At 39.3% G+C, this 14,108-nt stretch overlaps 1 protein-coding gene across 1 annotated transcript in view; it reads left to right on the top strand.

Annotated features, from left to right (window-relative positions):
• The window catches only part of cacna1bb (calcium voltage-gated channel subunit alpha1 Bb), a 120,539-nt gene extending 106,645 nt beyond the window's left edge, over positions 1-13,894 (top strand). The window contains exons 44-50 of the mRNA XM_088392772.1: positions 447-622; positions 1,312-1,441; positions 1,550-1,660; positions 2,993-3,031; positions 5,273-5,534; positions 7,511-7,722; positions 8,911-13,894. Of these exons, the coding sequence (XP_088248898.1) occupies positions 447-622; positions 1,312-1,441; positions 1,550-1,660; positions 2,993-3,031; positions 5,273-5,534; positions 7,511-7,722; positions 8,911-9,462 (1,482 nt within the window). The 3' untranslated portion in view covers positions 9,463-13,894. The remainder of the gene's footprint in view (positions 1-446; positions 623-1,311; positions 1,442-1,549; positions 1,661-2,992; positions 3,032-5,272; positions 5,535-7,510; positions 7,723-8,910) is intronic.
• The last annotated feature ends 214 nt before the right edge of the window (positions 13,895-14,108 follow it).

Below are 14,108 nucleotides of genomic sequence, written 5' to 3'. Positions count from 1 at the left end.
CATTCTTGTGTGGAGTTTGCATGTTCTCCTCATGGCTGCGTGGGTGTCCCTCCTGGTGCCTGGTTTAATCACATTCAGAAACATGTATGGTAGGCCGACTGACCACTCCAAATTGCCGTAGGTGCAATTCTGAGTTTAAATGGTTGTCTATATGCGCCTTGCAATTGGCTGGCGACCGGTTCAGGGCGCGCCCCAACTACCCCCAAAAGACTGCTGGGACAGGCTCCAGCACGCCCGCAAAAGATGAACAATACCTGTTTTGAAATGTAGAGCGTAAAAGTATATATTTCAAATTTAAAAATAACACTCATAAAAGGACAGATACTTAAACAAGCTACTTTTTTACAGTAACCAAGGATGTATACTTTATTTCCACCATTTGTAGTCATAAATAATGAGGTACAGTCCTATACCTTTGTCAATAATAACTTTTTCTTGTATTGCAGAGTAAACTGGGAGCGTTGTTTCGTCCAATACTTCCCCTTGGTCATATCAAGGAAGTAGAGCCCCCGATACCCAGTCCCAAACAGCTATTACCGCTACACCCTGAGTCAGAAGCAAAGACGTCGCCTCTTCCACCTGTCAGAACCACTACCACCACCTTGGTTAACAAGGACACAATGTGAGTGTTTGCAGTCAAAGAATTTGGTGGCAATTATACCCAATATTATATAAGTAGGTGATGACGTTATGTTATGTTATGTTATGTTATGTTATGTTATGTTATGTTATGTTATGTTATGTTATGTTATGTTATGTTATGTTATGTTATGTTATGTTATGTTATGTTATGTTATGTTATGTTATGTTATGGCAAATTGCGAGTATGCGTGCGCAAGCACACTGGGCATCTGTAGGACGTCTCGACTGGTAGCATGGAATTCCAGAACCTTAGCAGTTTTGTATTGTTTAGTACAAAACCAGGAAATGGGCATGTGCGACAGACAGAGTCCCTTGTTGTTGGCCAGTCAGATAACATTGACGACACGACTTCGCTTGGCCTGAAAAGGCTGGCTCTTTAGAATCATGTCTGAAATGGTTCTGAACACAGGTGTCCAATCCAGGTCTAAAAAGTAGAAGCATTTCCACAGTTTGGCTTTAGCCACAGGTGCTTCACAAACTCTGGCCAGCTTTTTACTTTCTGGACCTGGATTTGACACTTTTGGTTCTAAAAAGCGATTCCATTGTTAAATTAGCAACACTGGTTGCTCACACGTATCCATTTGGCCTACATTGCTTCCAAAGTTTACAAATTCTAGATTCCCTTGAGATGAATAGAGATAATACACAATTTTGTTGTTTTTATCACAGGCTTGACCAGAAGAGTTCCATTAAACATTCCCAGTCTGGAGATGTTTCTTTGACAGCACTGAGACCCAAAGGCCGGAGGAAACTCCCAAGAGGCCAGTCGGAAGATGTACAGTGTTCTGCAAGGCCTCAGGTTTACACACATGCACTCACTCACAAAAATAGCACCACACCCAAGAACAACTGAAACAATAAAAGGAATTTGTTATGCATACTTTTATTTTTGTTATTTTATTTTCAGGAAGTGGTTGAAATGAAGCCAGTTGATAACATCTCAGACACCGAGGCATACCCAAGCCTGGATGGTCATGGCCGAGCAGCTTCTCTGCCTCGGCTCAATGCAGAGTATTACGTAAGCTGGGCGCCTTTCAGGAAACGGTGTCTGTTTCATAAAGTATTTGCTTTCAGATGTTTATTTTGAAATATATTTGATGTAAAAAGGTATCTCTGCAAGTACACTTCCCACCAATAATGATAACAGAAAGGCCAATTCCTTTCTATTGGGGTTGACATCAAAAGACGAATATGAGACAAGAGATCAATAATTACGTTTTTGTTTGCCGCTAGTTACATCTGGATCTGATAATCATATTATTTGTTATAAAAGACCATATTTTTATCAAAGGTTATGGAAGAGACAATCTTGATAATGACTAGAAGCGTGTTTATAATTTTTTTTTATTATTCGTCCTTTGCTAGCAGTAACTGCATTAAGCCTGTAACCCATTTACGTCACCAAAATTGTGAGCGGCTGCAATATGATGGAAATCAAACAACACATCCCAACCCAACAATTTGTACAGAAGAAGCTTAGCAAGCCCAAGCCATTACGTTACCTCCACTTTTTTCCAGAGGAGTTCGTACAGTACGTTCAGCATGCAGGGCCAGTTCCAGGATTTCTTTTTCTCCTACAACGCACTAAAGGAGACTTGACTGATACATAGGAGGCCCGAGAACATAAAAATATTCAGAATACTGTATTCCAAGTTTTGATCACAAAAAAACTACTAAACCATCTTATGTCTCATTTTCAGTCAACTTATCAATTTAAATTGTTCAGTTCAATACCATTCTGTGAACTGCAGTAGCTTTTTATGGATATTTATTTATTTATTTGTTTATTTATTTATTTATTTATTTATTCATTCATTTATTTATTTATTTATTTATTTATTTATTTAAACCAGGGTTTATATCCAGTTGTTGCTAGTTTATCTCCCGCTCGCTGTCCTCCCCGCTCTCCCGCATCACCTGACATGCACTTTTCTTATGTTGCTTTTTGGCTTGTTGGAAGAGGAGGTTGGCATTATGCATGTAAATAAAATGATTTCGAGCCAGAGCCAAGGTATAGACACACATATTAAATTGATCATTGGGGCACATGTAATATTTTGTGCATCATGTGTTTCACGTTCCACCCAACACATGGAAGGTCATAGTCCTAGGGCTAGTGAAAGAACATGCAACATGTGTTTCTATGATGGGAAACTATGCCAGAACTATAAGAACAAACTGCCTGTGCTACTTGTTAAAGTTGAAGTGATTGCGATGTTTTTATAGAATGTTGGTGAAAAATGGATGAGTTAGTGCCAACCTTTAACTTCTTCTGTCTTCGCTTTCTCCTAATTTGGATGCCCATTGCTAATATTTTGCCCACCTCCCTCTTGTGTGTGCTGTCTGATAGCGGAGCCACCCTCGCCACGCCCCTGGGACCCACCTGGCAGTATGTACCACCTGTTGTGCCACCTCTTTTTTCCTCTCCTTTGTCCTTTCTAATGTCTGTTTTTGTGCCAGTGAGCTTTTGTCATCTCAGTGCAGAGTTTGCATCCTCATGGAGGAAATGAACCATATGCAATATGCAGTGTTATTATTTAGATTACATACAATGATACATGCAACAAAATCATCAAGCAATTTCATTTTGAGCACACGTCGCTAGCTGTCAACAGCGGGTTGCAGTCGTACAGTTCTGTTCTCTAAAACTGTGTTTGTGTGAAAATAGCAGCCCCGTAGTTTTCTGTAAATCTGTGTGTTTGTTAGTGATGGAAAACTGAAGTTTAATATTTGCTTCATGAGCTAGTTGTACTTTTGATTCCTCTAAATGGCACTGTTGGTTTAAATAAAGTGGTTTAAGAAATTTCCAGCCAATGTTGAACATAGAGTGCTATCTAAAGGAGTCAACTGGTTCATGAAGAAAATTCGAAGCTTCATTTTCTCTAGTGTTTGTTTGACACATCCAAAGTAGGGGCAGAATCTGCTTTGCTGCTTTAGAATATCAATTTTTTCTCATTTACTGCTCAGTCAACAGTCAAAGTTGTTGTCTGGCCCTTCTTTATATTGTCTTCTTTTGGTACATAAAACAAAAAAAGCATTTAAGTTTATTGTTAAATTTTGTCACACTGTGTCTGTGCATTTTCATAGCATCATTTTACGACAACATACCTGCTACAAGGACATGTACACTCTGTGTTGTATTGTTGTTGTCCAAGAATGTCTCTAATTGTGGTACTCTGGAGTAGGAACACATAGAATTAGAAAATGACTCAAATATGTGTGTGTGTGTAATGTGTGTTTGTAATATTCAACATGAGTCAACGTAAGTCATGGTCTTCCCCCAAATTAAGATGACTATAAAATATAAATCAGGCGGCTTGGTGGACATTGGTTATCACGTACGCCTCACCGTTAGGAGGGTGCGGGTTTGATTCCACCTCCAAGCTCTCCCTGTGTGGAGTTTTCATGTTCTCCCCGTGCCCGCGTGGGTTTTCTCCGGGCACTCCGGTTTCCTCCCACATCCCAAAAACATGCTTGATAGGCCGAATGAGCACTCCAAATTGCCTCTAGGTGTGAGTGCGGATGGTTGTTCGTCTCTGTGTGCCCTGTGATTGTCTGGCAACTGATTCAGGGTGTCCCCGCCTACTACCCGATGACTGCTGGGCTAGGCCCCAGCACACCACCGACCCCCGTGGGGACAAGCGGTATAAAAAATGGATGGATGGATGGATGGATGGATGGATGGATGGATGGATGGATGGATGGATGGATGGATGGATGGATGGATGGATGGATGGATGGATGGATGGATGGATGGATGGATGGATGGATGGATGGATGGATGGATGGAGTATAAATCAAGGAACTCAGCTTGCACAAAACAATGGAAAAACAAAATTGGTGCATTATAAATATCTTGGTGAGCAACAATCTCACCTTTAGGTAGCTTGGAAATATTTCTTTTGCTTATTGTGTATTGAAGAACAATTAGTTCTTCCTTAGAAGTTTAGAAGTTTGAATCAGTCAGTGATTGTATAATTAACATAAATATTCATCTGAATTAAGATGCCAAATAATGAGGGGTGAAAAATCCATCTCTTTATAACGTGATAGTGCGCCAGTGGAGAGAGCTTTTCCAAGACTTACAAACATGCATCTATATCTATTTTGTTATGAGGGTTTCCTGAACTGACCAAGCCAGTTTGATACATTTTGAGACAGTGGCCAATAAGCAAAAAAACAACAACAGCAACAACAACAACATTCTGCTATTGAACAATAACGAAACACCATAATTTGAATATTTTGCTTTTTTAGTTGTTTTGTCCTTGTTACAAAACAGTGTCATTGTGATAATTAATCTTAGTACTCTTCCCAAGCAGCGAGCCAGAAATTGTAATGTTATCACCATTACCCATTCTGTTCTTTGTTGACTAATACCCTAGTCCACTGTCCAATGTAATCATATGGATTTAAGGTCTTTCTTCTCCAACCTTTTTAGTAAATGTACTTGGAGGGTTAACAGATTAAGGAATAAAACATGTTGTGTAACAGTCTTTAAACAAAAAGTTGCTTCCATCATTGGTGGTGTGATTATTGGCATGATCCAGTCAAGTGGTTTGGTTAATGTCACGATTTGACACACCATCACTCTACAGTCTCCTTACTGTTGCTTTGTTTCCATTTCCAGCCAATTGTTGACCTCAGTCCCATAAGACGCTCAGCTTCCTCGCTGACCCCACAGCACAACCAGGAAGTGATTCTTAAGGATTATAACCTGATACGACCAGGCCAACATCAATCATCAGCAGGATCTGGAGCAGTCCAAGGCCAGGACCGAGTCCATCATCATCATCACCACCACCGCTGCCACAGACGTAGGGACAAGGACAAAGAGAAAAAGCAAAAATCCCTGGATAGAGCTACATCGGTGCAGCCGCCAAGTACTGTTGGTAGGTCAAAAATATAGAAAATAATTCTGGGGGTTTTTTTGTTTTCATGTCAGAGAAATTCTGATTCCTGTAATCTCAAGATTGATCAGGTCAACAGTTTCACTCTGAAGAAGCTCAAGATAAAAGAGAATAGATGCACATTGTTTTAAATCAACAGACTATAAAAGGTGTTTTGCCGTGCTTCAGTGCTCGTTACTACACAGATTGTGTGGTCTGCATTTGTTGAGTAAGTTTATAACGCTGTAGAATGTACAGTATATGGCTGTACTCAGCACGGCTGTCCTGCGGGACCCCAACATGGATGTCAACATCTTCAACAACTCAATAAACTTTAACAGCATACGCCAAGTTTTTTAACTTGGTGGTATTGTACGTATTTATGTTATATGAAATTCTTATATTCTACAACAAATGCTTACATTGGAGAAAAAAACAGATGAGAAGGTAATTCAGTTTACAAAACTGCAACTAGACATTGATTGTGAATTAATTGTGTAACAAATGGGACAAACCAGAATTAGTGTTAGAAAAGTTGTGTCATTTCAAGAGGTCAAAATTAGGTTTGACTAGGGATTAATAACGTGATAACATTTTAGATTGTCTATCCAGTTGATTGTCAAGTTGATCAAAGGTGATGCAGCATTTTGTCCCAAATGCCAATCATAGCTGAGGCTTTTGAATGGTTTCGTTTCCTCCCGCCCACCTCCCAATGTATAACACTACTGGTTTTGTCTTTGCAAATGGGGATGTGCATTTACCAGGAAGGAAAGACATGAGACAGAGGGTCTTTTATGCATTATATGAAGGCGCGGTGAGGGGAGTGACCCCGAAGGGATGTTTGGAGCAAAAGAAGAAGGTGGCATTCTGTCATCACAGATAGTCATTGGTATGTTGGCAGAGACGATTACACCCGCCTCGAAATGACCGCCGCCATCATCCGCTTGGTGATCCTCAGACTTCATTTACACTTGTTCGTGAATAGGACAACTGGACATCAGATGTGTACAGCCCAGACTCAAAGGTTGTTGGGACATCTGTTTTCTTTTGCATCGTTGTCTATTCCCAGGCCAATTCCTTGAGAAGCAGAATGTTTTGTTACTCATCTATGTCATATAATTCACAGCAAAGTCAAAATCACAATATGAAAAATCCAAGTCAACATCCAGCCCGACTGCATTTTGCTACCTAATCTTAAGGCTTAGGGAGGGATGAAAGTTTATAAACATGGCTGAACCAACTGCAAACCAACCTTTTGACCATTCCGGGCACTTTGCAGGAAAAAAAAAAAAAAAACATTCAAGTCCAGCTTTGAACCAACAGAATTCCACTGAATCTTGATGGCTTTATTTCAAGCATACGTTTACATTCCAGTGTCCAGTCTTTAGATTTGAAAGTGTTTGCGTTTATTTGATCTATTTGTCCAGCTAAATAATTTTTTTTCTCCCCATGATTACTTTCTGAAGTCTAATTGGTTTCAAACACAGAAACCTACTGATGAACTCCAGGTGTGAACAAATTGTCTTTGTCAATACTCAAAAGTTTAGCAAAGTATTTTTCCCAAAATATGTTTGTGAATTTATGGTTTGGAAAACTTTCTTTTTTTTTAATATACATACGTACATGCTAAGGCTGTAACAAATCCATTCCAAAATATTACTGTTTGTAACAAGCACAAAACATTTAAAATAAAAACATCTTTTGGTCATAAAATAAGTGATAAATGAACAAAAAATTAAAAGATCGAAATCGGCACCTGAAATTGAATCGGGGTGTGAGTGAATCGTTTCACCCCTAATATGTACAGTACACAATTTTGGAGCTTTAGGTCATCCTAAGAAGTACGAAAATTAAAAAAACTTTACCACAATAACCAAAGTTAGACTATTGCGTTAGGTCAAGAAAAAAATGGATTACTTTCAAAGAACAAAGGAAGATGAAGCTACATTTTTGTGATTTTGTCTATTTCTCATTTACAGACCCCTCGGCCGAAGGTATGTCTAGAGAACGAGCAAGGGAGCGTGACCGCAGTCGCCCGCACGAGAGAAGGCATCATTCCTCTGCAGGCGAGAAACAACGCTACTACTCCTGCGAGCGTTATGGCTCTAGAGAGACAAGCCACGCTAAATCAGCCGGTCCAAGCCGATCCACATCTCCAGGAGAGGGACAAGACACCGCCATCCTTAAACAAGTGAGTTAATTGCTGGTAAAACAATGAAGTCTGTTGTTTTTATCCTGAAACATGCATTCACTTATTTATATTAACAAATGGTGTCAAAAATCCAAACAAACATGCTTATTTGTGTCGTTTAGGCAAGATTATGGACGTTTGTGTGGCTAAGTAACCAGAGAAAATTAGAATTGTTAAAAAAAATTAACATCTTACTGTCTTATTTTTCTGTTAGTTTTAAATGACACATCTTTTAAGGTGTACTAATGTCACAGTCCCGTAAATACCTGTTTATCTTGTGGCTTACATTCCAGACCCACTTGTGAACTGTAAAAAATGTACTATATAGAGCAACCATGAGTTTTTTTTCAAAGGTTTTACGGCTGCCACACACTCTAGAACACGGATGTCAAATTCATTTTTGTTGTGGGCCACATCATAGTTATGATTTCCCTCACGGGGCCATTAATGACTTAAATAGAAATGGATGGGCCTTCATATCCTCACATACACAACAGAATCCGATACACAAAAAAATGTCATTCATTTTGACAGTAAAATTGTAAAAAAAATAGTGCAATATCTCATTTTTATTAAAAGGGAAGACTGCTTACATGTTTTGTATTTTTACAAGAAACATTGATTTGACGCACATTATTTGCCTTTGGGGGCCACGTAATATCAATCAACCAACGTTGATTTATCAAAATGTGCAGCTCAAAGTGCTGCACATCGGTTAAAAACAAACCTCCAGCCAACAAGGGTGTGCATATGTGGTACCTAACGGGATAAACTCTACGTCAAACAGCAGAGGAACAGGAAACCTTAGTTGGAGAGAGGATGAGGACTGGTGCTAACATGATGTGGTGGGCCGAATTTGGCCCCCAGGCCTTGTGTTTGACATTTGTGCTCAAGAGTCTCTGGAGTTTTGAAAGTGTGGGAGGCGTAAAACTGAGGTATAGAAACTCTAAACTCAGGATAGACCAAATATTGTCCAATTATCAGCACCAATATTTGGCATTTTGAATCCTTCAGCCTTTTTTGAAAATACAGGCAGGCGATAAGAGATTAATTTAATGTGAATTTGTCGCTGCATCCGAGCCAAAATGCTAGGAGCATCAATTTCATTCTGTATAAATTACACATTTGCATTTTCGCAATTATGTTATTTACATAAGGTAATTTATTTTGTTTATTTTGTTCCTTCAGTATGGTAGCACTGTGGGTAAAGCCGCCCCATCTGGTTCAAGCACATCGGGTCGTGGTCGCAGGCAGCTCCCCCAAACACCCCTCACTCCTCGTCCTGCCGTGGCCTATAAGACTGCAAACTCCTCCCCCCTCTCTTCTGCTGCCAGCACCACTATGGCTGGACACCACACTCGTGTCAGCCGTGGCCTTTCAGAACACGAGCGCCTGCACGGGGACACTGACCGCTCCCCGATACCGGTGACCTGCATTGGTTCTGATCCAAATTTAGCCCATCAGCTGCAGGGAGCTTCTCAACAAGCGCTTTTGGAAGACATGGAGGACTTCCAGGACGCTGTTAGCAGTCAAGTATTATCGCACTCTGCCAGAGCTGGCGCCTCAGCAACCACCTCATCTTCCCATGATGCTGCCGCTGTGCCCGTCACAGCGGCGGCCACACAAGAGCGTGCAGATGTGGTACCTAACGGGTACCACTTCACCTTTGGGGTAAATTCTGCATCAAACAGCAGAGGAACAGGAAGCCTCAGGGAGAGAGAGGATGAGGATTGGTGCTAACGTGCTTAGATATGAGAGAGGGTTTTCCTATCCACTGATGAAGGAGCAGCTTGTCTGTGTTGCTCTTGTCAGGTCGCGTGAGCTGGTCAGAGGCTAGCAGGCTTGGATTGAGGTAAAGTGAAAACTAGCCAGTTGAAAGTGCTGTTAAAGGGGTCCACTGCAGTGTCTCCTTCCAACACAGAGAAGTGTGGAAGGATAGAAAATGATGACTTTTTCTAACCTTTTTTTAACCCTTCCTACAAAATGATTCTGAAGACCCTTCAATATTTTGCCTTGGCCAGTGGTGTTGAAGTTTAAAAGCCCAAATTTGGAAAAGCTATGTTTTACAATCCAAATGCCTCATTCTCGGTCTCCCTGGATGCTTTATTTTGTCTTGACAAATAAGGCGGAGGTTTAGATAGAACTTGCTAGCACCAAACATCTGATGGAATAGAGTCATTATCAACCAAGATGATCTTATGTCGGTCTTGGAACTTTTCTGATTATTAATGCAAAGATCAGCAAGTGTCACTTTGAGGCAAAACAACAACAACAACAAAGGAGCCACTTTCATGGCCAAGCTTTATTCAAATTGGGGGTGCACACAGGGACTTGGACAACAATTTTACAACATGTGGCCGAATACTAAGTGCCTCATTTTACAAGATGTGAGCAGTAGTCTGGCTTCTTGAGTGGATGATCTGTGTTGAACACACAGTCAAGCATGTGCACAGGTGAGGAATACTGGACAACTTAAAGCTGTTTGGATCTGTTGTAATGGTCTAGATAAAAACAAAAACAAAACAAAAAAATCCCAAAAAACATTTTTATATACTGAGTCCTGTAGTTGGTGAACCCACACTGAAGATCCAAAGTCAGCAATGTAGTGCATGCCGAGGTCTTGAACATGTCGATTTGTGTCTGTACTTTATTTAAGGGTGTGTGCTAAGCATTTGCCTTCTTCAAACACACTGCCAGTCCATTGGTAAGAAACAGTCTCCAAAAGGACAAAAGTGCCATTTTTCAAACTGTAACTCAAGTCAGAAACAAATGTCCTCCAGTAGAGCTGATTCAATTAAAAAAAAAAAAAGCCACATACTTGTTTTTGTTGTTATTGTTTTGTTCTGGCTCTAACAGGTGAACCTCATATTTGGTTTATTGTTTTAGTTCTCATCCTTTTCTTAATACTTTTCTATCATGCCCACAGGATGGACAAAAGAGAGGAATGGAGGAATAATTTCTATACAATCAGTACACCTAAAAAACTGCTCTTTAAAGTCACAGTGGTCACAATGATTAGATATGTTGTAATAGTGATCATCTTTTTACATCTTGTTGGTTATTGATATTTATACTTTCACCACATTATTAAATTGTTGTTGGTAATTATTGTGAGAAATCATAAACATGTCATTTGAGCAAATATTGTTTCAGAAGTGTGTATCAAATTGGTAGCCTTTTGCAGTACTTAGAATGTAATCGGCTTGTGACCCCTAATCCAATAAAATGACCACTGCTGAAGTATTGACGAACTAAGTACAGTAATCCCTCGTGTATTGCAGATAATTGGTTCCAAAAACCACCCGCGATAAGTGAAATCCGCAAAGTACGGTCACCAACAAGAAGTACTGGGCAGGCTAACGAGTTAGCGGAAAGATGCTAATTCGTAATCGTACTAACATACGAAAACGGACTTTTAAAGGAATGTAAACAAATATTTGGAGCAACACTACATTGTCCTAAAGGTTAGACACGTTTCCTCAATTTAGAAGTTTTACTTTGACTTTTAAATTGTTTTTTAATTTGGGGGAAAAAAATCCGCGATGTAGTGAAGCCGCGATAAACGAAACGCAAAGTAGCGAGGGATCACTGTATACCAAAGATTAGACAACAATAACAACATTTGATTAGAAAATATCACTCCTCAATTTAATTTACTATTATTTAAACGCAACGAATAAATCCCGCTCTTTCTTGTGTGAAGCGCATGTTCTTTAGGCGCTTGCATGGGTTTTCTGCGAGTACTCGGGCTTCCTCTTACATGTCAAAAACATGCACATTCCTTTAAGTACCCCACCTCTTACCCAAAGTCACCCAATGAGGGCTAGCCAAGCGCTGTATAAAATAGATGGATTGATGATAATGTATTAGGCCTCTTACTTCCAGATTCAGAGTGCAATTAAAGGTTTATATTCCGTTTTGTTTTGTGGATTTGGATTGCCACTCTTCTGTTGGTGGTGTGTGGAAGACTGGAGGCATCTGTGGCCTACCTGGCACATTCCTAATGTATTTTTACCACATGCAGACTACATCTGTCGTTTCCTTACTCATCCCTTGCCACTAAAACCACATTTGTTTTTGGGTTTTTAAACATATGTTGCAAATTCTTTGGTACTATTAGGAAGGATGCCGTCTTTATGAATGGGCAGTTTTGTCAAGGAATTTAGGGTTTGTTGGTTGGAGAGCCATGTAGCCAATGTTTTGTTTTTTGTTTGTTTTGTGTTTGTTGGGTACTTACATGTCTGCCAAGACCTAAAAAATGTTTCACAGACCAAATGTTTTTTTTTCTTTAAAAAGGTTGAATGTGGCACTATGGGTTGTTTATGCTGCATGCCTGTACACCCTTTTTAAATCTATCGCTGCCTTCCCTTGCAATGACTGTTGTTCAGCTCCTAAATTGTCATTATGAGTACATAAAATTGGATGATCGTTATATCTGTTCCCTGTGGTTTACTGTCACATTTCCATACAGTCTGAGCAAATTGAGACCCTTAACGCAATTTTACCTTCTAATTCCACCCCACTTCTCCCCCTCCCAAATGTGTCGTAAATACAAAGTGACCATAGCACTTGCCATTTCGCAACCTTTATTAATAGGAAACAGTCAACAAGCTGTAATCATTCATTCATTCATCTTCTGACCCGCTTATCCCCACGAGGGTTGCGGCCGTGCTGGAGCCTATACCAGCACCAGCACAATAAAAAGAAATATTGAATAAATAAATAAATAAATAAATAAATACTAAAGATAACATCAAAACCAAAATAAATAAAATAAATCCTAACTTAACATACAGAGGAACACTTGTGCATATTTTGAGTGCAAAGTCATCAACTACATCATACAATAAATGTTGTGCAATGTCATGATTGACACTTTTATGACCACCAAGATACTTAAAGCACTCTTGCGGCATTAATGAGCAAAGGTAAATCTTAATCAGCTTCATTTTTTAAGAGCTCTGCTCAGCAAAGTTGATGAAATGTGAAGAGTGACACCAATGTGGAGGGCAATCCAAAGATTTGCATGCATTTTTATAATAATCTAGAAACTACTGCACTTGCTACTACACGACTATCTATTATTATAAATTGTACTAGCCCACTACTACGATTAGTACAAAAGTACCAACATAAACTGAAAGGATATACATTTACTGGTTAAGTGATGTTCTTACTGGAACAAATGTGTTGACTGCATTTTATACACAACCACAAACAGCTCATTTTACTACTAATTTTTTTAATTTGGTGAATGCCAACATACATGACAAAATATTGAATTCGTGTTAATTGGGGCAGCTGGAGGAGAGTTGGGGATCGTCGGCCAATACAGATTTTTGATTTCAACAAAAGCACAACTTCCTCGCTTTTTTTTTTTTTTTTTTTTTTAACAATTGCTCGCTCCCTGACTCGTGGTGTAGTTTGGACGACATATCAAGTCCTGGTCTACAAGTGCGGGTGGAGTCTTTCCTCTGATTGCTCAGATGTTGTGTCCCGTCATTGCTACAAATAACAATTTCCTTAACTCCTTTCCAAACTCCTTTTTCCTTAAGAAATTGGTGCTAATTTGTGCACCTCCTCAAGACAATTATTTTTTTGGGTGTGATATCACATTTTGTCATATCCAAACCTTACCACCAGAAATCATACATTGTTTATCATACCCAATTGTGTTGCAATTTTGGCTGCGTCAGTAACCATTGTCTCATTCTTTGACTGTCACTCAGTTTGACTTCAGGCATGTGTTGGATTTGTGCTTCAAAGAGAGACAATATTTTCAACCTCAAACTTGAATAGGGTGCCAAATGTCTTCTGTCGTCATTTACTACGTCTTCCCCATTGGACATTTCCTGTTTGCATGTTCTTAAAAGAAATTTGCATGTGCAAAAATGAAAAAAAAAAGTTTGACTTCAATACATCCATGACTTCAATAATTAGCCTGTTGTGTTTCTGATGCTTTGCACAACAAATGTGTAAACCTAACGGACTTGAAAGTCTCTGTTTCTACCAGTCCCCCCTCCCAAAAAATGGAAATGTACTTGCAGAGTGGTTCTAAAGTGTCTCAATCCTTTGCTGCCTGATCTGTTTCTTGACTGTCTCCTGCACAGTCAAAATGTACCAAGTTTTGTATGAGTCTAAAACATTGAATAAAGAAGAATGATGATGAAAACTTGAATGCCCTTGATGCTGTACAATACAGAATTCAATGAAAGGTTTCAGAAATGATGCCTACAAATTCATACAGGTACAAATGCCACGATGCATGACATAAATATGTAGATATAAAGAATGAAAATCTTATCTTTACCCCAAGTCTGTTTTGATTTTATTTATTTACATAAAATTTTACAGTACTGTACCAGTGATAAAATATGATAACTAGT

Source organism: Syngnathus floridae, chromosome 12, assembly GCF_059516105.1.
Source record: "Syngnathus floridae isolate MCC-2025c chromosome 12, RoL_Sflo_1.0, whole genome shotgun sequence".
Classification (NCBI taxonomy): domain Eukaryota; kingdom Metazoa; phylum Chordata; class Actinopteri; order Syngnathiformes; family Syngnathidae; genus Syngnathus; species Syngnathus floridae.
The sequence above is the reverse complement of the archived record's forward strand: the minus strand, read 5'-3'. Positions and strand labels throughout refer to the sequence as shown.